This window comes from Aquarana catesbeiana, linkage group LG03 (genome assembly GCF_042186555.1).
Source record: "Aquarana catesbeiana isolate 2022-GZ linkage group LG03, ASM4218655v1, whole genome shotgun sequence".
Taxonomy (NCBI): Eukaryota; Metazoa; Chordata; class Amphibia; order Anura; family Ranidae; genus Aquarana; species Aquarana catesbeiana.
In genome coordinates this window covers 290,217,244-290,240,135 of record NC_133326.1, presented here as the reverse complement: position 1 = coordinate 290,240,135, position 22,892 = coordinate 290,217,244, and the positions used below count along the sequence as shown (strand labels likewise).

Genomic DNA, 22,892 nt, shown 5'->3' with positions numbered 1-22,892 from the left:
GAAGACAAAGATATTAAGTTATTAAAAAAGAAAAATGCAATAACAGAAAATTTAACCAATCAAAGCAGGTACCTTCCGTGCAGTGATAAGCACTTCATGTTGTTGCTGCTCATACATGTCTAACTGGCGCTCAAGTTCCACCTCTCTTTGATCCCAGGCCATTTGACGTTCCTCATGAAACTTTAAAAAAAAAATATATATATATAAATACACATAAATACATACACACTGTGTAAGGGCACTTTCGCATGACCAGTGATGCATGACCACCCTCTGAAAAGCGATCTGCGAAGGCGTTCCTGCCACCTCCTGACAAGGCAATTTTACAATACGGGACTGCGTCACAACTGTGGGCCAAGTGCTAGGATTGCACTTTCAGTGCAACCTCATTGATCTCAAAGGGTGAGTTTAACAGGCAGTGTTACCTGTTACACTGCAGCCCGAATTTAAAGTGTTTGTAATGGCTCAACGTTTTTTTACCTTCATGCATTCTACGCAAATAGGTAAAAAACCTTCTGTGTGCAGCAGCCCCCCCCCCCCCCCCAATACTTACCTGAACCCCATCTCGATCCAGCGATGTGCACAAGAACAACGACTCTTCTGGGTCTCTTCCTCCTCACTGGCTGAGAAAGCAGCGGCAGCCATTGGCTCCCACTACTGTCAATCACAGCCAGTGAGCCAATGAGGGGAGAGCAGGGACAGGGCCGAGCTGTGCTCCATGTGTGAACGGAGATACAGAGCAGTGGTTCAGGAGCCAGTCTGCTCAGGTGCCTCCATTGCAAGCTGCTTGGTATGGGGGCACTCAGCATGAGGGAGGGTCAGAAACGCCGGTGGGGGACCTGAGAATAGGAGGATCGGGGCTGCTCTGTGCAAAACCATTACTCAGAGCAGGCAAGTTTAACGTGTGTTATAAAAAATAAATGAATAAAGCTGCATTTTAGATCACTTTAAATTGCTGCAGTCATAAAGCATCACAGCTGTGGCATGTGTATAGTCCTTTCAAGATGTAATATTAGAAATCCCGGGGGGCTGTTGTGGAGGTATTAAAACCGTGGCTCAGTTTTTACAGCCAACTCAGGCTGCCAGTGTGAAGGAGCCCCAATAACTGATTACCTACCGAAAAACTGATCAGAGTGTCCTGTGCGTTCTTGTGCATAACGTGGTGCCAAATCTGAGTGATCAGTCCGGACCAGCTGCACAAGCTAATTCAACTCAATTCTATCCTGCACTTAGAAAACCTTAATTACTTCCTTCATTACAAAATTGTACTGTTTCTACCTTTTTTTTGACAATCTTGCCCATTCTGAAACAGACACTTTTGCTAGTGTGGTTAATGGAACTGATAAACTGATTGTATCCAAGCTGTGAACCTAATCTCCGCATGGCTTGGTATATTACACTTCATAAAATACTTATTAGAATATTATATATATATATATACACACACACACACACACACAAACACGGTGCAGTGTATATAAAAAAAATATATATAATATATATAAATTTATAAAGATTCAAAAAATATTAACTTAATAAAGCTTAAGATTAGAAATGCTGTTTGTAATTAATATAGCCTATATAGCAATATAGATTTGGAAATGATTCCTATTCATGGGAGTCTTTACTTTGCCTTGTTGAACAAGCTCTTCCTCCAGATGGGTAATTGTTCGCTCCTGTTCAGACATGACATTATTCAAATATTTAATTTCTTCTTTCTTCTGATTTAACTCACGAGTTCGTTTCAGGTCCTGCAGACGCACTTCCTCCATTTTCTTGTGCCATTCTGTAACCTGTAGATATACATTTTCAAGCCTTTAACAAAGCAGATTAAAGTGTTCAGTAGTGTTCAGCATAAACTTTGCCAAAATTCTGTCCATTTAATTAATAATAAAAAAAGTGTCACCGAAGCACTGAAAAAGAGTGCAATACCCATACAGGGAAATAATGCCTGAATAGTGTACAGGCTGTTGCCTTCAATGGCTCCTCAATGCAATCTCCTTGGTTTTTCTGTATTTTTAGATCTTTTTCCAATATTCCTTTTTCCTACCTTCCTGTTATCTCAAACAGGGAGGGCAAAATCAGAAGTTGGAGTGATGCATTATTAGAGGTCATCACTGCTAGATTATCAAAGACTGCAGAGATGCCTCTGTAGGCAGATAGAGAACTCACAAAAATCTATCTATCTATCTACCTGTCTACCTGTCTACCTGTCTATCTATCTGTCTATCCGTCTATCTATCTCCCACTAATCTGAAGATCTGCACATAGAAGCCCCCCAAAAATGTAAATTTACATAAAGCTAATACACTTACAGTTTGTTTTGGTTGGAGTGTGGATATTTAAAACTCCTTTCAGGTTTTTTTTTTTTTTTTTTTACTGGCCAGTGTCCAATTACAGGGATTTTCCTTCATTTTCTGTCTTGTAGGCATACCAGGAAGAGGAAATAGTTCTAACCGACTTAGCAAAAACTGTCCCCATTGAAAGATTTCAGAAGAATCAGATGGTGTCATTGTGGAATATCTGTTTTCTAAACATTATTAGGTCTTTTAGCCTCCACTAAAATAAAACACATATTGGGTATCATGTAGCCTGACGTGGAAATAGGATTCTAAACGCTCACCTTTCAGCAACGTGTAAAACAGTGTAGAGGTATATATATGTACTTTAAGCATATATACTGCTCCACAGATTGTGTTTACTTGAATATTCTTAACATGCACTTTTCTTGGAATCACACCTGGTTTATATCAAAATTTTATCACAAAAGATCTTATAAGTTCATATAATACCCTGTATTAAACTGACATAGTAGGAAACACATATGGCGCCCATATCTACAGTAGACACTGCACTATGGAAAATAAAATAAAATGTTTCTGGAAGACGTCAGAACTGCAGAAGATTAAACGAAAGCACATTCACTCTGATCTACTCTGCTCTAGAAAAGTGACATAAAATGTGTAACAGGCTACTTCAAAAATGAAAAAATTAAGCAACTATTTTCTACAGTCTTGTCAGCTGTTTTGTCTATTTAGTATGTTTTTCCCCAATTCACAGATGAAGCCCCTGCAATACCTCCTGAAGAATATATTACTATAAATCAGATACCTAATGGTAAATTAACACTAAATGTCTGAGCATGCTTGATATTCCACACTATGTCAATGGTTACCATACAAAATTCATTACTCTTCTGTGTGAACTGGTGTCTATGAGTATACTCAACAACTACACTATTATATGTACTGAAACATTTTAAAGTTACATGTTACTGGCTACTTGCAAAGACATAAAGAAGCATTTTATCTAAAATCTGTCATTACTAATAAAACTGAGTGACACAACTTTTCTGCAACTCACGGAGACATAAATAATGAGATCTATGCATTTTATTTTCTAAGGCTGCAAAACCTACTTGGAGTCCATTCATCGTGAGATCCCACCCTTCCTGTTAGATGATACATTAGGATTTTAAAGTTCTTGTACTTACCCCAAAATATTTTTTTTCTTCTTAAAGTCAATTGAGGGATGCTTGAATTCAGAAACAGTCAAGTTATACTGCCACCTACAAGAAGTTGGGGCACTGGCAAACAGAAAATTTGTAAAAGCCAGCTTCTGTATAACTTTGCTGCCCAGCATGCCTCCATGCCTCGGTTTTGTGAGCAAAGAATACATGAAGCCAGCAAAAAATAAAAAAAAACAACCTGTGTCCTTTGGACATGAAGAAAAAGATTTTTTAGCAAGTACAAAAACCCTTTTTTCCCCTCCATTACTCATTGAGAGACCCAGGAAACAGTAAGGATTTCCATAAGCAATGCAACTGAGGGGTTAGCAACAGCCAGTGACAGAACCAAGAAAGGGCAACAAACTTTCTATAACACAGGACTACCAGAAGGACGAATGCCCAAAGTTAAACCAGATGAGGTGAAGCTACTTGCAAGATGAGATAGTCCTTGGACAGCTTATCAATGACCCATACACATAGTCAGATTGTCCTACACATTTGTACAGACATAAGTCCCATGTGAGATAAAAGTTTTGAGGCCTGTAACAGACCATCACAACTACAGCACAAGTTTCCAGACATCTGCTCCAGCCTCTCTATAAAACAGCTCAAAATGTGGGTAAAGCAGAAAGGCTTTGTAACTGTAGGAGCTCTAAAACAGTGGTTCTCAACCTTAGTCCTCAAGTACCCCCAACCGGCCATGTTTTGGTAACTTCCCTTAGATAAAATAGCTCTTATCAATACCATATAATTGATATTGATTTAAAGCAGCTGTGAGCAGTAAAGAAAAACCTGAAGACATGGCCCGTTGGGGGTACTTGAAGACTAAAGTTGAGAACCACTGCTCTAAAAAGACTCAAAGCCTGGGTTTTACACTCCCAAACCTTAAAATTCAGAGACGGAAGGTACCATTACAAGAATAAGGTTGCCTGGCCAGTCAGTCCATCTAGCACAAGATATCCAAGGAGCGCGGGAACCTCACATGACTGAGAGGTAAGGAGCAAAAGATGTACCCTTTTCGGGGTAGGCAGGGATAGAGGTGTACTATAACCACAGGCTGGGGGACATGAACCAAAAGAGCAGGAGAATGAGCAAGATTAATCTGCTAAAACACTCGGAGGTGTCTCAGAGGCATGATCTGCCTAACTTTAATCCAGTACATGGCTCCAAAAATCTGAACTGCCCGCTCTACAAGAGCATCCAAGAGCCATGGAGCAAGGAGAAGGAACTCTAGCTAAATAGTCAACAACATTAAACTGAATAGGCACAGAACCAAGAAAAAAAACTGGAACAATGTCCTCAAAAGTGTGCAAGTCAGCCACGGAAGGAGGACCTAACTCTAGATGACTGGGTCCCAGGAATGTCTCTGGAACTAGGCTATCCTAAAAAGGTATCTTTTTGTGCCAACAAACCAGGAGAACACAAAGTCCTCAGTGAGAGGTGATTACCCCATTTACACCTAGGCGATTCGGATCACGGGGGAATCGCCGTGAAGCTGCCCGCGAATTCATAATCCTGGCAAATAGCAGAACGCGTTTGCGATGCCGTTATTTCTTAATGGCACCCCAAACATGGGTGATTTTGCTGGGATTGTCGAGCGACAAATCGCACAAAAATCACAACTATAAAACACTCCTGGCTCTGTGCCAAGATTTGGTACATGAGCTTCTTTTGGAGCATTTTTGGAGCATAAGGAGGCCCATACAAATGAATGGTGCAAAAAAAAAAAAAGCTAACAAAAAGGAGCACCTGCAGCTGTCACTGAAGATCGCTTAGGTGTGAATAGATACTTAGACTGATGGGTCATGCCGGAGACCTTTTTCATGGGATGACTCACCTCAAGTCTAGTTTAGGTGTAAGGAGTACCTCCTTGTCCTCTGTAATGGCCTGAAAGTGAATAACTCAACACCAAGTTCATTATATAGATCACTTACATATTTATACACATGATCTTATCTCTCCCTAATCGCCTCGGACATTCATAATACATTCAGTTCAGCTAATCTTCCCTCATAGCTGAGCTCCTCCATGCCTCTTATTAGTTTGATTACCCTTCTGTGCTCATTCTCCAGTTTCCCTATATACTGTTTTGTGAATATGTGCCCAAAACTTAAAGTGTTTGTTAACCCAAAAAAAAATAAAAATAAAAGATCCTGTTTCTTTAAAGCATGTTATAAAGCACAGTGCTTGTGCTGTGTAATTTGCCCCCCCCACCCGCCCCCGTATCACCTGAAATACCTGGCTAATCCTGACAGTTTCTGCTCTCCCCTATGTACTTTGACCATGATATATCAGGGCTACTGAGCCCTGACACCGTTGTCAGCATACATGCCTCCGTTAGCCACAGCCCTGCTGTGTGTGTCCTGTGTCCTCTCCTCCATCCTCTCCCCCCTCCCCTCTCTGACTGTCTGCTCCGTGTCCGCGCTGCCACCTCTTGTCCTGCTGCTCAAATAAGGGTTAACGTTACATTATCCTCTTAGTTGATTCATCTAATGTCCCTCTGTGACTGTGCTTTATTAAAAATGCAGCTATATACCTTGTTTACTGATCGCAGAACAGCGATCATGTGACATGCCACCTCTCTCTTCTCTCGCATGATAGCTGCAGCAGGCGGGGCCGCCTCTCTCCTACTCACCTCTTGAATGACATCAGCGGGGGATCCTCGGCCCCGCCCGCTGCATCTGTTGGGCCGAGAGTAGAGAGAGGTGGCATGTCACGTGATCGCTGATCTGCGATCAGTAAACAAGGTATATAGCTGTGTTTTTAATAAAGCACGGTCACAGGGGGACATTAGGTGAATCAACAAAGAGGATAATGTAAAGTTAACCCTGTGGGTTAACAAACACTGCATATTATGGGTGGGTTCTTACTAATGATTTGTACAGGGGCAACATTATTTCTGTCTTTCTCTAGAGTCTATACATACAAGAAAGTATTTTTTCGAAACTGCATTCTAATAATAGGTCTACGATCTACCAGAATACCCAGATCCTTCTCAACCGCTCACTCCCTCAGCTGTTCTCCTAGAATGTATGATGCATGCATGTTTTTAGACCCCAAGTGCATAACTTTACATTTATCAACATTAAGCCTCATTTGCTACAGTTGTTCAAATAGTGAATTGAGGTCTAGTTTTCTATCTGTTTATACAAACGGAATTTTCTAAACCTGTAGACTTTAATTTACACATTGGCCATGTATGGGAAACTGTGTCAAACACTTTTGCATAATTCAAGTATATTATATCCACAGCCACTCCTATGTCTAAGTTTTTGCTTACCTCCTCATAAAAAGAAATTAGATTTGTTTGACAACTGACTTTTCATGACTACATCCTGGCTATTGCTTAAAATATAATTTTCTAGAAAATTATATTCCCGAATATAGAAGTTAAACTAACCGGTCTGTAGCTACTTGGTAAAGAATTGTATCCCTTTTTAAATATAGGCATCATATTGGCCTTACACCAACCCAGTGGTACTATACCAGTCATTAAAGAGTTTCTAACAATTAGAAACAATGACTTAAAAATAACAGTGCTCAACTCTTTGAGGACCCATGGGTGTAAGCAATCTGGTCCAGGTGCTTTATTCACCTTTATTTTGTTTCTCGACCAAATCAATTTTGAGTCATTTTGGATCATTGGGGGCTAAATCAGTACTACCCCCATTAAGGACCCCCCCCCAGAGCAGAAGAAGGTATTTGATAATTTGCCTTCTCTTTCTCCCCCATCATCAACTCAAATTTTTTCTTGCAAAGGGCAAATGCCCAGACCTAACCTTTTTACTATCAATATATCTGAAGATTTTTTTGGGCTTGGCCTACTCTCCTTTACAACCTGCCATTCATTTTGAACTTTTGCGGCCTTGATTTTGTTTTTACATATTTTGTTATATTCTTTGTAACTTATAAATGATGACAGTGTTTGTCCTTTTTTATATTTTTTGCTTTGCCTGCAGGGTCCAAAAAGTTGAAAAAAGCACTGGGCCCCACGAGGGGTCGAGACCTTACTAGGGCAGCAAACTGTGGAAACTGGTCCCAACCAACTTTGCAAATCAGGGTGTCCCTCTGGAGAGTGAGGATATATCATTCTCTAAAGGAAAGGAATGCAATTCTCCATGGGATACAACTCCTGATAAGTTCCCACCTCCATGGGAACAAGGGGTCCCAGGACTTGGAGAGGAGACACTGCTGAGTGCTGTAGCAAAAGGAAGAAGATGCTGGACAAATGAAAGAGATTCCTCTAAGAGTTAGCCAATGGGCTAAAAGGGGTGTTCTGGAGAGGCAAATTACCCGAGGTCCTGTCTAGATGTACACACAGCCCCCCACTTGAAGAAAGCTTACCACAAGGTTTAACAAAATTCCAGTTTCATCCCCAATGCACGGAGTGGGAATTTGGCTCTTAAGGTCTATAAATATTTGCTTCCGAAGTAGATGAGGGAAAAGGATATGATTCTTCTAACCCTTCCACAGATCTCCTCTGGCCCCCCCGTGGTTTTGCTAATGACAGTGTCAACAGCACATCTGAAGAGATGACCCAACTGTTTCTGAATTCCAGAGCCCCTCAACTTTTTATTGCAAGTGCTGTAGGAGGAGTTTCAGAGCTATTGAACAGTTGCCATAATTACCACTAAACAAAGCAAGCTAGCTCACCACCTTTCCAGACCAGAGGCCCAGGACAGGCCATGATCTGTTAAATGTATTTATTTTCTGGAGTGTAATTACATTCAACGTAGGTCCACTTTGAGTATTTGAGTAAATATTACCATTTTTCATTATGTTAAATGCTGATGCAATTGTTTCAAATACCGAACCATCTGGCAAGATAAACTATGATTAGTAAAAAACATATAAATATCTATGTCTATAAATACTGTACCCTAGTTTGTAAATTTCTTAGCATTGGGATGACTAACCTTCTGAGCTCCTCTAGCATCTTTAAGGGTAGCAATAAGCTCTTCCAAGCCCTTCAGCTTTAGCTCTAGCTCTAAGGCACGGGTCTCAGTATCCCTCCGTTCTTGTTGCACACGCTGCATTTCATTAACAGTCTTCATCTTGTCACTCTGCAGCTCCATCATTGTCTTGGAAAATTTCTCCTGTTGGGCTAATGGAAGTGCACCACTGAACTGCCTCCTCAGTGCCTGAATCGTGTGGCGAAGGTGCTTGGCTCGGTTTCTGCCTTCTAAACGGGCATAATATAATGCCTGCTCTTTATCATCTATCTTCTGTTCTAAACGTAAACTGTAGGCTTCCAATTTGTGCAGTTTGGTAGTTGTTGCTTCCAACTTTGCTACAGCGGTTGCTTCACTGACTTGAAGAGCTACAATTTGCTGGTGTAATTTTGCAATTAGTGCTTTCTCATTACTCTGATCCTATAAAAAGCAGTAATAGCACAAATATAAATAGCTTTATAACAGTGACAAATATTAATTAACAGCTATGTGTGACAGGTGGTGGATTATGAGTATATATATATATATATATATATATATATATATATATATATATATATACACACACATAAACATTATATAAAGAAAGTCTACAAGTTCCTGATTTGCTGCCATAAAATTATGACTACATTAGCTTAAGGTGCTCTACATGGGAATGAAATAATGAAAACTCTTAGCAACATGTGTTAAGGAATAAAGAATGAAAGAATGCATATTTTTCTTATCCTAATACGTCTTTAATGAATAGATCAGTATACAGCCACATTCTGCTATACTATAATATTATTACACAGAATTGAAATAGCACCAAGAGTTTGCACAACACTTTACAAAAAAAGAGAAACAGTGCAGTTACAATTCAATTCAAGAGGGTTAGGAGGGCCCTGTTTGTGAGAGCTTTCAATCTAAAGGGAAGGGCAAGTGATACAAAAGGTTGCAACTGTGTGGAGATGGGTTGTTTGAGAAATTCAGTTTTTTTGCAGATAACCTATGGGCACAGTAGGAGATAGCTGTACAGGTTGGGCTAAGGAGTTCCAAAGGATGGGAGATGCTCTGGAGAAGCCATGGATGTGAACATGGGAGGAGATGACAATGTAGCTAAAGAACAGGGGGTCTTGGGAGAAGGGAAAAGGATGGTTTGGTTAATATTTTGAGATGAATAAAACAAGTGGAAGCGCAACAACTAAAACCATAAAAAAACAATAAAAATCTGCAATAAAACTGTAGAATGATCAATCATAGATCTGTGGTCAATCAGTTTTGTTTTGTATACACAGTCTATATAAGTCTATGTAGGGATGGTGAGAAGGAGTTAAAAGTCCAGAGCAAGCAGGGCTGCCATTATATTAGAACAGAAACCAGGGAGCTGAAAAAAAACAAGGAGAGAGGCGCCTCTGGGTGCAGACGTTTTTAACACGCTTTAATACACATAAATTAGTCAAACTCACATTTCAGCAGAAAGTGATAGGCATAGAAGTATAGACATGGTTGTCACGGTGGCGATCCTGAGTCCTGGGCCTTGTAGTTCCTCTGTCAAAACAGTCTGGTCAGAGAGGTGTCAGCCGTTAAGATGGTTATGCCGGCTCCGAAAGACAAACGCAAGACAAGGCGTGAGGTGCAGGGAACAGCAGGCTGCAGGGGATGACGCCACCAGTAGTGGACGCGTTTCTTGAGTAGGCGCGCTGCGATGTACTGGCAACCCGCACTCCTTTATCAATCGACATCAAAGACATCGTCTGTTGATAAAGGAGTGCGGCTTGCCAGTACATCGCAGCGCGACTACTCAAGAAACGCGTCCACTACTGGTGACGTCATCCCCTGCGCCTCACGCCTCATCTTGAGTTTGTCTTCCGGAGGCGGCATAACCATCTTAACGGCGGACACCTCTCTGACCAGACTGTTTTGACAGAGGAACTACATGCCCAGGACTCAGGATCGCCACCGTGACATACCCAGGTCTATACTTCTATGCCTATCACTTTCTGCTGAAATGTGAGTTTGACTAATTTATGTGTATTAAAGCTTGTTAAAAACATCTGTACCCAAAGGCGCCTCTCTCAATATTTGAGATGAGGCTGGTCAAGTAGCTGTGGTGGAATTGTGGATGGCTTTGTAAGTTGTTAGTGTTGGTGCTAGGAACTAAGCAGCTGGTAAGAAGGATAAGTCTGGCAGCAGCAGCATTCGTGATAAACCATAGGAGAAACGGTGTAGGGATAGGCCAATGAGGGGGGGAGTTGCAGTAGTTAAGATGAGATCTAACAAGTGAGTAAATTAGCGGCTTGGAGATGTCGTTGTTTAAGAGGGGGCGTATTATGGTAATGTTATGGAGATGAAGGCAGCAAGATTTGGTCAGTGACAGGATGTGGAGCTGAAAGGAAAGGTCAGAAGCCAAGATTACACACAGCATAGCACAACACATTATTAGCTCAGTTTTTTAAGATTCATTTTTAGGAAGTGGTTTGCTATCCATGCAGTTATGTCAGGTATTAAGTTAGTGGTGCACAAGGTGACTGGAAAGGTAAGCTGAAGAGTACAGAGACAATTTTGGGTGTCATCAGCATAGAGATAGTATTGGAAGCCATGCGAGATTATCAACTAACCAAGGAAAGTGGTGTAGATAGAGAATAGATGGGGTCCGAGGACAAAGCCTTGGAGGACCCCTATGGAAAGGTATATTTTTCCTGTGCAAATAGATGACCTCGTTATAAGGGCAATGTTCCTTCAGTGTACAATCTGCAGCCTGAGTGTCAGTCGGTGAACAATCACAAATCACAGGTAAGCCAATTCACGTGTATTTTAACTGTGAACCCGAAGTTCAGTTTTCTGTGCTAATAATTGACATGGAGATTATAAAGATCCACATTATTATATAAAGGCACTTTGCATTAAGGATATAAAAATACATCTACAGCAAGCAGTCTGACCAGAACGCATTTTGTTGTATTAAAAAAGTGTATAAAAATATTGCATCCTGCTGTGCAGGTAACATCTGCAAATCTATTTTACTAAGATGAATCTGAGTTCCAAAAACAGCATGAAATTGAGTCAGGTATTTATTACTTTCTCGAAAAACATAGTATAAGTTAAAGAATTTACCGACCATGAACAATGTTTTGCATGTGCTAATTTAAGACAGCTGTTGCAGCAAACACAAACAAAAACTTCAGTCATTTAACACATTTATCAGCATGAGCCTGATCCAGGCAGAAATAACAAGGTATTTGAAGTGCCAACCTGGAAATCCAAGACTTGTTTCCGCAGAGACTCCACTTCCTTTTCTCTTGACTGCTGGCGGTTAACTAATGTGGAGATTTGTGCTTTGGCAATATCAGAAAGGCTGCGTAATCTAGTAAAGGAAAACATACACACAGATTGAAAATTATATATACTAGAAGATACTACTAAATGAAAGTGGCAAAGATAAGGATTTTTGTTCTGACCGTAAAATGCTTTTGAGGGACACCAGAAGTCTTAAACCTTTGGTTAATACTGCTGTTAACAGAAAGATTGGCAAACAGCATAATCCAACAGAAAGGCCTTATGGTGAGTACAAAAATCCTATTTTCTGCCCTTTCAACTGGTACCTTTGGCATTTAACCCTACTGCATGGAAGGCTGAAGTATTCCTTCCATGTATTATGACAGACCATGTGGGAAATAGGCTTCCTAGCCTTAAAGTGGATGTAAACCCGAAAAAAAAAAAAAAAAATTGATATCATACTGTAGAGTATAAGATTTCCTATCATTTGAGCCCAGTCTTGCCACACAGAGTTAATCCATCTTGAGCAATCCTCTTTTATTGTTCAGTGAGAAAAATCTTGACAAAGTGAGAAAAACTTTGTCAAATACTCCCCCTTGCTGTGAGTGACAGCCTAAGACACATGCAGTATTTTTTAATTCCCTCCCCCACTCTTTTCTTCAGCAGCTCTGCAAGGATTGGCTGTTCCACACCTCAGCATGATTTGGCATGCTGAAGTCATGTGGTTACTTTCCTGTCTTTTCACTGGGTGTTAGAGATCATAGCAGAAGTTCAGTGTTAGAAATACACAGGGGAGTGTAGAGGTGGGCGGAGAGTCTACTGACATCACGACTCCACCCACTGAGCTTCAGACAACAGACCCACCCACAGAATCTGCAGTTTTTCAGCTCTCGTAACAGACAGAGGGGAGACATTTGACAGGTAAAGATACATGCAGGAGGCATGTATATCCTTATAGATAACCCCCATGGCAGTAGTTTAGAAAGGATGACATTGGGTTTACATCCACTTTAAGCATCACAAAAATAACCGATTCAGAGATGCCCCTGTCTCTCAGAACCTGGGCTATAAATGCCATGTCTACGAGCCAGTAATGGTGAAGCAAGGTGGTAAATTGGTCCTTGAGACAAAAGATCAGTTTGTTTTTAAACTGTGAAGCCAGCAGGACTCATTTCACATGCCCATCTGTGACACAGATCTTGGACAGCTCTGGGCATAGGAATCACTCCCTTGGGCAAAGATGCTGCTGGCTGAGGAACTCTACCTGCCAATTGTCCACACCTAAGATGTGAACTCAGACAAAGCTGGAATGTGAAGTAATGCCAAAGACAGGAACCACTCCTTCTCTCTTGCTTCTGCAAAACTACTGGTTCCTCGCTGATGGTTGATATATGCCCCTGCCATGGCATTGTCCAATTGAATCCTGATTGGATGATCTTCCAGCCTGACAGTCTAGTGCTGTAGAGCAGAAAATACTCTGAAGCTCCAGAATGTTGATCAGGAAATGAGATTTCTCAGTCATTCCAGTCACAGTTTTATTCAACTTTTGAACACATACAGGTTTTAGAAGCAATTCTATAAGGACACTAGGCAATACATTCACTACAAAGAAGAAAAAATGTTTTTGTCTCCATAAGGGCAGCGCCATACTACTCCTGCTTTTTTACCATTTTCTAATACTTTCCACCTAGGTGGTATTGTATGTGTAGAGGCAGCAGCCATATCCATAACTAAAACATTCAATTCATTGCGCGGATTTACCCCCTACACCTACTAATGAGATTTCTCTGACATCCTAATCCTCAGAACAAACAGGCTGTCCAGGAATCCTCCTCAGCCAGGCAGACTGGCACCCAATGTAAGTATTTTCCAAAAGATGGGAAGAAAGGACTGACCCACCAGACCAGCGTCAACCTGGTCCTCGGTGTCAGACAAATCGGCCTGTCCAGAGACAGGATTGACTTCTTCCATTATGAGAAAATGTTTGTTGTAGGGGTCTGGAGTGAAACTGGGGAAATGTCATTGCCTTGAAGGAGGCTAGCATGAAACCCCAGACAAAGAAGCTGAGCGTGTAATGACTCCTGGACTGAAGAGTACAAGTCTAGGATCAGAGAATTTGAAGCTTCTGGGGGAAAAAATACTGATCTGAGTGTATCTAGGATTAGATAACCCATCAGTCAGTTATAACTAAATATCCTACAATCAGGATGCATAGTCACAGACTATGTAATAGCTTACAGAATTAGTGAGCTCGAATAAACACATTCAGTGTTTTGAGAACCATGATGGGGCTGATGTCCCCTTTGGGCTTGGGAACCATGAATGGGTGGCAGTAAAACTCCTTAAACCATTCTTCTGGAAACCACTTCCTGCTCCAAGAAGATGAGATGCAAGCTGTCCAGTTTCCACAAAGGCTAACAGACTTTTGAGTAGGAGTAAGCCGAGAGCATCTGGTATAGCAGGGCTGTTTCCCCATGTCTGGAATCAGACATGCTGCAACTGCAGGGCAGTAAAGTTGGGTTCACATGGATCAAAAAGTGGGAGGTTCAGAAGGAACCAGACAAATTCCTATCTGTGTGTAGTACTCCTGGTTCAAAAGAAGCCAATCGATAGATCAGCTTCTGTCGAACAGTCCTTTAGTCAGTGGGTTGCAGCCAACCGGCTGCAACGCTGATCTATGTATTCTGACAGCAGGGACTCTGGATACAAGTTTAAACCCCATGTACTCATAAAATTCAACTGCTGGTAGCAGGTGCGGGTCGAAACATGGAGGTGACCGTGGTCACTGCAGGCTGGTAGCAGACATGCACTAAAGATTGGAGTTCCACATTGTTCTTTGCAAAGCAGAAGTAGCAGTAGGGAGATGTTGAATGACCGTAAGGAGCAGCAACATTTGTAAGATGTCAACTTTCGTTTTCTCCCTATTACTCCTCCTCACAGAGTGACTTTTCAGACATAGGGCAAGCACGGAGGCAATGCCAATGGCTCTGCAAATGAGCTTGTTATCAGAATGGGGTTTGGAAAGGTCCTTACGCAGAACCTACTGCCCGGCTACCTCCATAATGTCCAGTTCAGCTGGGTACAGGCGTGAGGCTCCAAAACCCAAGCTGAGGCTAGGCCATGCCAGATAGCTTCTGTTGTAGAGACTAGCTCTAGCAAAAGTGTCCAGAAGACACTAGACTGAAGAAAAAGATAAGAACATTTTTTTAGTAGAAAAATAAAAAGTTCACAGCAGAGCTGCAGAAAAGTCATTCATCTGCTGGTAGTATGGTGGTTATCCTGGGTTGGCCTACAGCTGTCTACAAGTGTCCAGTTCTCCTGTAGGTACCTGTATAATGCAAATGTTTAAGACCTCTTGTGTCCCTCCATGGAAGAGAAAGACAATTTTGCTTTACCACTATGTATTTTAACAGGTAATTACTAACACTTCCCAAAATCCGGGAGCAGTTACTATGCAGCCCTTAGTCTAAATAACAATTTGCATCTGTGTCCACCCCTTCTCTCTTATAATGCCAACTAAATGACTGATTATGCATTATGCTGTTTTTTTTACTTACCACATCCAGAGCATATGTAAAATGTAAAACTTGTTAGTATGTATAGCAGATTGGTATATGTAGATACAACGATTATGTTTGTGGTTTACCAAAAGTTACCTAAAATTATAATAATTGGTCATGTATTTTGTGCCACTTTGATATGCGTTTAGGTATTAACTTCTTTATATTCACATTTCCCGGTTTTCCTTAATGTTACCCTGTTCCATTTCCAAATAATGAAAATAAACACACACTTACTTGGAGACCTCCACCTTGAGCTCGGCTTCACTCTTCTCCAGCTCTAGTATTCTCCTCCGATCTGCTTCATAAACTACCTTACTCACACTATTTGCAAGCTCATCTCTCAGTGCTTGCTCCACTTTTTGTGCCTCAAGATTAATTTTAGTAAGCTAAGAAAACAGTAAGAAATATGTAAAGTCAGTTTGGTCAAAAGAACTCAATTCTCTGCTTTCCTTCATAATAAAGAAAACCTAAAATAGTGCAGGGGCAGTGATAGACATCTACATTCTTTATTAACATACAGTATCTCACAAAAGTGAGTACACCCCTCACATTTTTTGTAAATATTTTATTATATCTTTTCATGTGACAACACTGAAGAAATGACACTTTGCTACAATGTAAAGTAGTGAGTGTACAGCTTGTATAACAGTGTAAAATTTGCTGTCCCCTCAAAATAACTCAACACACAGCCATTAGGGACATAGGGGTGTACTCACTTTTGTTGCCAGCGGTTTAGACTTTAATGGCTGTGTGTTGAGTTATTTTCAGGGGACAGCAAATTTACACTGTTATACAAGCTGTACACTCACTACTTTACATTGTAGCAAAGTGTCATTTCTTCAGTGTTGTCACATGAAAAGATATAATAAAATATTTACAAAAATGTGAGGGGTGTACTCACTTTTGTGAGATACTGTAGCACCATTCTTTTTGTTTTTTTGTTTTTTTTTTATAGTTTATTGGGTTTTATCAAAAGAAAGAAAAAAAAACAGGAAAAAAAGTATCCGTCATACTTTAATACATAGCAAAAGGTACATAGTCATTTGATTACAGAATAAAAATAACAAGCATATTTGAACATCAGAAGTGCTTTTATTAGGTGATCAATGGCATTATCTTCCCCCCCAGACACCCCAACTGGGAACACACTTTGTCTTGAGGAAGAGACAACACAGCCAACTCTTATGTTACATCGTTCTTGACAAGAAATGGTTGCCAATATCTGGTAATACAGAAAAATAGGAGCTTAGCATATAGGTAGCAGTTTAGACATCTGGCATGGAGGACGATACCAAAAGGAAGATTAGATAGGATTGTGATCATTCTGATCATACCCGTTTGACCATAATTCCCATTTGTTTTTTGCAGGATTCATACGGCCCTCAGATACAGCGAATATATATTCATTTGAGTAGTGTGTGTGTACGAGGTGGATGATATCATAGATAGAGATATGAGTGAGGGATTTCCATTGTCTGACGATTGACAATCTGGCCGCTAAAAGGATATGTACGGTTAAGCACCGCATGTAGGTAGGGATATTGTCAATACCTATGCTGAGTAACACTAGTTCAGGTAAGGGTGGAATGGTAATTCCAGTTACATTAGTAATAAGCTTGAAAACCGTGTTCCAGAAGGAAGCAATGTCAGTAGATAACCAAAGTAAATGGTATAAATGCCCTGTTTTCCCACATTTCCTCCAACATAGAGGTGATGTGGTCGGGTCAAATGTATGCAACTGTGAAGGAGTGATGCACCATCTGAGATTCAGTTTGTAAGTAAGATCCCATAAGTTGGAGGAGCGTGTCATGCGGAGATTAGAGCATATGGCAGATTTCCATTGGGAATCATCAAAAATAGTACTTATGTCTCTTTCCCATTTATTCATAGGAAGCAATTTGTTAAATGAAGATTTGTCTTGCAGTAAGCTGTACAAAAGGATGATACTTTTAGCATCTATGGTATCTGACCCAAGGTATTCCCATACTTTCCTATGTACATATTTGTGGAGATGGGGATTACAGATTAAGCAGTGAGATAGAATAATGGAAGAGAGGAAAAATCAGAAGCACCACATCCCAGAAAGTACATTTGTAAAGAAAGGGGACATTGAGGCCGGGACAGGCCCCGGGACTTTTAACTGTGCTGGGATAAATGAGGTAGAAAAGGTAGGATAAAAAGATCTTTTATTCAACAATCTTTAAAAAAAAAAAAAAAAAAAAAAAACAGACAGAGAGAAAAAACACTAATAAATGTTTACAAAACAATTAAGATAACTGATTGATACAGGAGTTGATACCACTTTCTCAAGCTTCTTCAGGAGACATAATGTGGCATTAGATCAACTATAAGGTAGAAAAAACAGCAATAAGAATTTTATGTCTGCTAATATATCATAATATATATCCGTTAAGTCAAAAAAGAACAAATTTTGAAAAGAATTTTTGGAGAAATTTTTTTACACATATAGACCCAAGAGGGAATGTATCGTAGAAGAAAAAATAATAATATAAATATATACAGTGTATGAAAAAAAAAAAAAAAAAACACAATATGTATGTGTACACATTTAATTCAGCATACATCACGTCATAAATTGTTCATTGATCTTACCCGTAGACAGTAAGATCAATGAACAATTTATGACGTGATGTATGCTGAATTAAATGTGTACACATACATATTGTGTTTTTTTTTTTTTTTTCATACACTGTATATATTTATATTATTATTTTTTCTTCTACGATACATTCCCTCTTGGGTCTATATGTGTAAAAAAATTTCTCCGAAAAATTCTTTTCAAAATTTGTTCTTTTTTGACTTAACGGATATATATTATGAAATATTAGCAGACATAAAACTCTTATTGCTGTTTTTTCTACCTTATAGTTGATCAAATGCCACATTATGTCTCCTGAAGAAGCTTAAGAAAGCGAAACATGTTGAGAAAGTGGTATCAACTCCTGTATCAATCAATTATCTTAATTGTTTTGTAAACATTTGTAAACATTTATTATTTTATTATTATATATTATATTATATTATATTATTATTTTTTAAAAAGATTGTTGAATAAAAGATCTTTTTATCCTACCTTTTCTACCTCATTTATCCCAGCACCGTTAAAAGTCCGGGGGCCTGTCCCGGCCTCAATGTCCCCTTTCTTTACATAAGCATTGAGATACTTGGATGTACATGAAGTACTCCTTGCTTGGTAATGAGAAGGATTTTTGTAGGGAGGAAAATGAGATAAGGAGGTCATCTAAGTATAGAGAAACCGTCAGAGAGGAGTAAGATGCCCTTTTCCTCCCAAAATTTCATAGTGATTTTGAGTATAAGTACTGATAGCACAGAAACTGAAAGAGGGATTTTGCATGGACTGTCCCCTATTGTAGCATCGGCCATGTAGTAGTCGAACGCTCTTTTAGTGGCTATGATTGTGGGGGAGAGATTAGTATTACTCAGTTTCCTTGAGGAGGAGCCAAGTAGCCCTTTTTTAAATTACACCCTGGGATCTGGAGGGCTTCCATACCACTCCACAAGCATGAAGAGCCATGCTTTTACTTGTGCAAGTATGGGGGCTACGTAGTAGCCTCTGAAGCAGATATACCCTGTACCTCCCACAGATCTATGTTTGAAGAGACACGTTTGAGTGGTTCTGTTTTTTTGTTTTTTTCTGTGCCACTCCGTGCGCCACAGTAGAGACTGAAGGGAATTAAAAAAGGTTAGTATGATTGGGATGGGTAGGGATCGGAATAAGTACAGTAGCTGTGGCAGATGGATCATTTTAAATGCTAATAATCTGCCCAACCATGAGAAAGTGAGTTTTGTGATTTTTTTCTAGATCCTTTGGTAGATTGTCTAGAAAGGGGACAAAGTTTGCCTGGTAGAGAGAGGACACAGATTTTTAAGTTTGATTCCTAAGTAGGAAAGGGAATCCTTAGCCCACCCGTGGGGATATTTGTTTTCGAGAGTGGTATGCATGTCATTCAGTAAGCCTAAGGGCAGTATGTGAGACTTAGATGCGTTCACTTCGTAGTAGGAAGCAAGACTGAATTCATTTAAAGATTGCTGTACCGAAGCCAGGGAAGATGCAGGGTTGGTCATCATGAGGATGACATTGTCTGCGAATAAGTTAAATTTTATGCTCCGTGGAACCTATTTTGAAGCCAGGTATATCTGAGAGGGTTCTAATTTTTCAGCCAAGGGTTTCATAGCCAGGTTAAAGATGAGGGGAGAGGAGGCACCTGTGTCTTGTGCCGTTTGATATTAAAAAAGGCTTGGATAGCGCGGCGGAGCAGTAAACTTGAGCTGAGGGGCAAGAGTATAAGGACATTGCTGAGAGAATATGACCGTGAAAGCCAAACTTCTGAAGCGTCGAATCTAAGTATTGCCATTGGACGCTATTGAATGCCTTCTCCGCATCCAGAGAGAGAAGCAGAGAAGGCATCCCCAGTCTTTCAGCATGGTGAATGATATTGATCATTCTGCAAATAGCGTCTGAGGCATGACGACCCTTTGTGAATCCGGATTGATCTGGGTGAATGAGGGAAGGCAGTAGGTCAACAAATCTGTAAGCTATTACCTTGGCGTAAAGTTTAGTATCGTGATTGAGTAGGGAAATGGGCCAAAAGTTTTGGGGTGTGGTAGGTTCCTTCCCTGGCTTTGGTATAGTGACGATCAAAGCTTTTAACTTTTTTTGTGGGAATGAAGCCAAGGAAGCAGCAGCATTGAAAACATTTGTAATATGCTCAAGCAGGATGGGTTTAAAATGTTGGTAACATTCCCCTGCAAAACCATCTGGGCCAGAAAGCTTGTTTTTTGGAAGGGAGTATATGGCTTTACCCACCTCAGTAGTGGAGAAAGGGGCACTGAGATTGTTTAATTGATCAGTTGAGAGACAGGGGAGGTGAACCAAGTTGAGAAAGGCCTGTATGGTACGTCTGGGTGCTCAAGAGAAGTCTCATCCTTTAAGTTCTAGAGGGTGCTGTAATACCTATTAAATGTCTCCGCTATGGCCTGTGGGTCTAGTACTTTAGTCTTGTTCATAGGGTGGTAGAGGTAGGGTATTTGAGTTTTAGTGGCCTTGAATTTGTTGGGCAAGAAGTTTCCCTGCTTTGTTTCCATGAATATAAAATCACAATTTAAAGGCGCTTCTGGAGGTAGTCAAAATTTTCTAATAAGTGGGATCTTCAGTCAAGTCGCAGCTTGATCAGTTTAGACTTGAGCTCAGCCGAGGGTTGCATTTTATTGAGTGTGTCAATGGTCTGGATCTTCATGAGGAGAGAGTCCAGTCGCTGCTTCCTTAGCTTCTTATCCCTAGACCCAAACTGAATAAAAAGGCCTCGCTTAATAGCCTTATGCGCGGTCCATAGTGTGTTGGGATCATCAACTGAGTCCTTATTCAATGAAATCAAGTTTTCAAGGTTGTCGCGTAGGGAGCTTGCATAGGGGGTAGTTTGCAAAATCTTGGTGTCCATACACCATAGGTAAGCAGAGGGCGATTTCTGATAGTCCTCTATAATGATGCATACTGTGGAGTGATCAGACCATGACATGGAGAAAAGAAGGTGCAGTCCCGTTCTTCCACATGTTGGCATCACCACACATCATATAAATTGAAGGAAGATAGCAAGGGGGTTCAGTGTGGGTCTGCGTCTTGTGGGTAAAGCAGTGGAGTCCATCTCTGGGTCTGGGGTGGCAATAAAGTCCCCACACCAAATTTTTGCTACTTGTTGGATTGAAGCAACTTTTTTGTGTAGTTTTCAGAAGAAGCCAATTTGGTGGACGTTCAGTGCGTATGCAGTGATGATGGTGTATGGGGCTTCATTAATGGTACAGCTGAGAATGAGAAACCAACCGTGAATGAATGAATGAGTGACTTGTATAGCGCTACCTATGCGAACTGAATCGCCTCAGGGCGCTTTTGCCGCCGGTGTCCATCTGCGGTATAGCGCGGTCCTTTGCCCCATGGGGTCCCGACACGCTTACAAACACATACACATACAACATACACATATTTGGCCAATTTTTTCAACAGGATCTAATTAACCTACCAGAATGTCTTTGGACATAATCCTTAATGCATTCTTGTAAATGGAAGCATAAGTAGTTTTTAATGCGATTAATATTCCCTTTTTCTTTGCAGGAGCTGAGGCTGTGAAAATATTGGTGAAGTTTTTGTTGGTGCAGGTAGGAGTGTTAGATGCTTAAAAGTGCGTTTCTTGTATGCATAGGATATCACACTGGTTCTGAGTTGCAAGTTTCCAGAGTGATGCTCTTTTCGCAGGGTGGTTGAGGCCCTTAGCGCTGATTGTGAGGAGTTTGATGGTCATTGGTCTGTACTTCCTGGTTGTTGAATTAGCAAGATGTAGAATTTGCATACAAAGTTACAGGGGAGGGGCCATGAGCTAAGCCACAGTTTGTGGGTCATCAGAGTCCACAGTGAGCAGAATCAATAGAGAAGGTAGGAAACCAAGTGATAAGTAATGTAGAAGTAGAACAAGACAAACAAAGCAAAACAGATTAAGGATCAATGTCCTATGACGTTCCAGAGGCCATATTTGGCCACTCACTGGAGAGGTCTGCATCTAATTAGCATTCCTGAAGATTGTTAGTGATGGTATTGCACTTTGTTGCCGTGTTTGGGTAGCGAGTAAGGCGTTCCGTTCCTCCAATGTGTTGAAACAGGGTATCGGAGGGTGCGTCGTGGATGATTTTCCAATCCGTTAAAAGAGGAGTAGTCCGTATTGGAGTGAAGATACGCTATGTTTGGAGCCATTATGAGTGAACAACATTTTAGCTGGAGCAAGGGCGCTGCAGGGTGTGTCGAGAGAGGTCAGCAAAAATTTGTAATGTAGCGTAAGGGTCTAGTAGGGTTCCCATAGCTCTCATCTTTTGCTTAAGTTGTTCCTTCACATGGTAAAAGTGAATGCAAAGTATCACATCTCTAGGCATTGTTTCAGGCAAAAACAGGGGTTTCGGGAGCCTGTGAATCCGGTCAATGATCAATTATATGTTTTTCAGATCAGGTAATACAGCTTTAATCAGGGCTTTGACATAAGAGGGTAAGTCTGATGTTTGTACTGACTCAGGTATGCCGCGTATTTTCACATTATTGCGGCGAGACCTATCCTCGATATTCGCCAGCTTATCCCTGATCTGTATCGGCTCTTCTCTGTGGTCAGTGTGTGCATCTATAAGTTCATTGGCTGTACTGGTAACATCACCAATGTTCACTTCTATATGTGACACTGTCTTCCAAAACAGTAATGTTGTGATCAAATTTATGCAGGAAGGACAGCATATCAGCTTGCAAGGAGCTCCTGAGTGAGATTAGCATCTCCTTCAGTGTAGTGTCTATGACAGGTTGGCCTGCAGTAGGGTAAGAGCTGATGGGGTCTGGCTGTGGCTTGTGAGCCGTGTGTGTGGGCTGGATGGCTCACCTCATGTATGTCTGTTGCTGGAGAGTCCAGCCTCATCCTCGCTTTAGCAGGGCTTCCAGATGCTGGTGTACCCAGGGGAAAAGCTGGAGAGGTGGGTCCGGTGTGCAGAGGATCCACTGACCCTGGCAGCGGGACAGCTTCCCCAGAGATCCACTGGGATGTGAGA

The 22,892-nt window shown here is 40.8% G+C and overlaps 1 protein-coding gene across 1 annotated transcript in view; it reads right to left on the bottom strand.

Annotated features, from left to right (window-relative positions):
* Positions 1-22,892, bottom strand: part of CEP290 (centrosomal protein 290) — a 318,271-nt gene that overhangs the window by 161,406 nt on the left and 133,973 nt on the right. The window contains exons 28-32 of the mRNA XM_073620204.1: positions 15,516-15,667; positions 11,695-11,806; positions 8,425-8,880; positions 1,629-1,793; positions 73-180 (exon numbers count right to left, since the gene is read on the bottom strand). Of these exons, the coding sequence (XP_073476305.1) occupies positions 73-180; positions 1,629-1,793; positions 8,425-8,880; positions 11,695-11,806; positions 15,516-15,667 (993 nt within the window). The remainder of the gene's footprint in view (positions 1-72; positions 181-1,628; positions 1,794-8,424; positions 8,881-11,694; positions 11,807-15,515; positions 15,668-22,892) is intronic.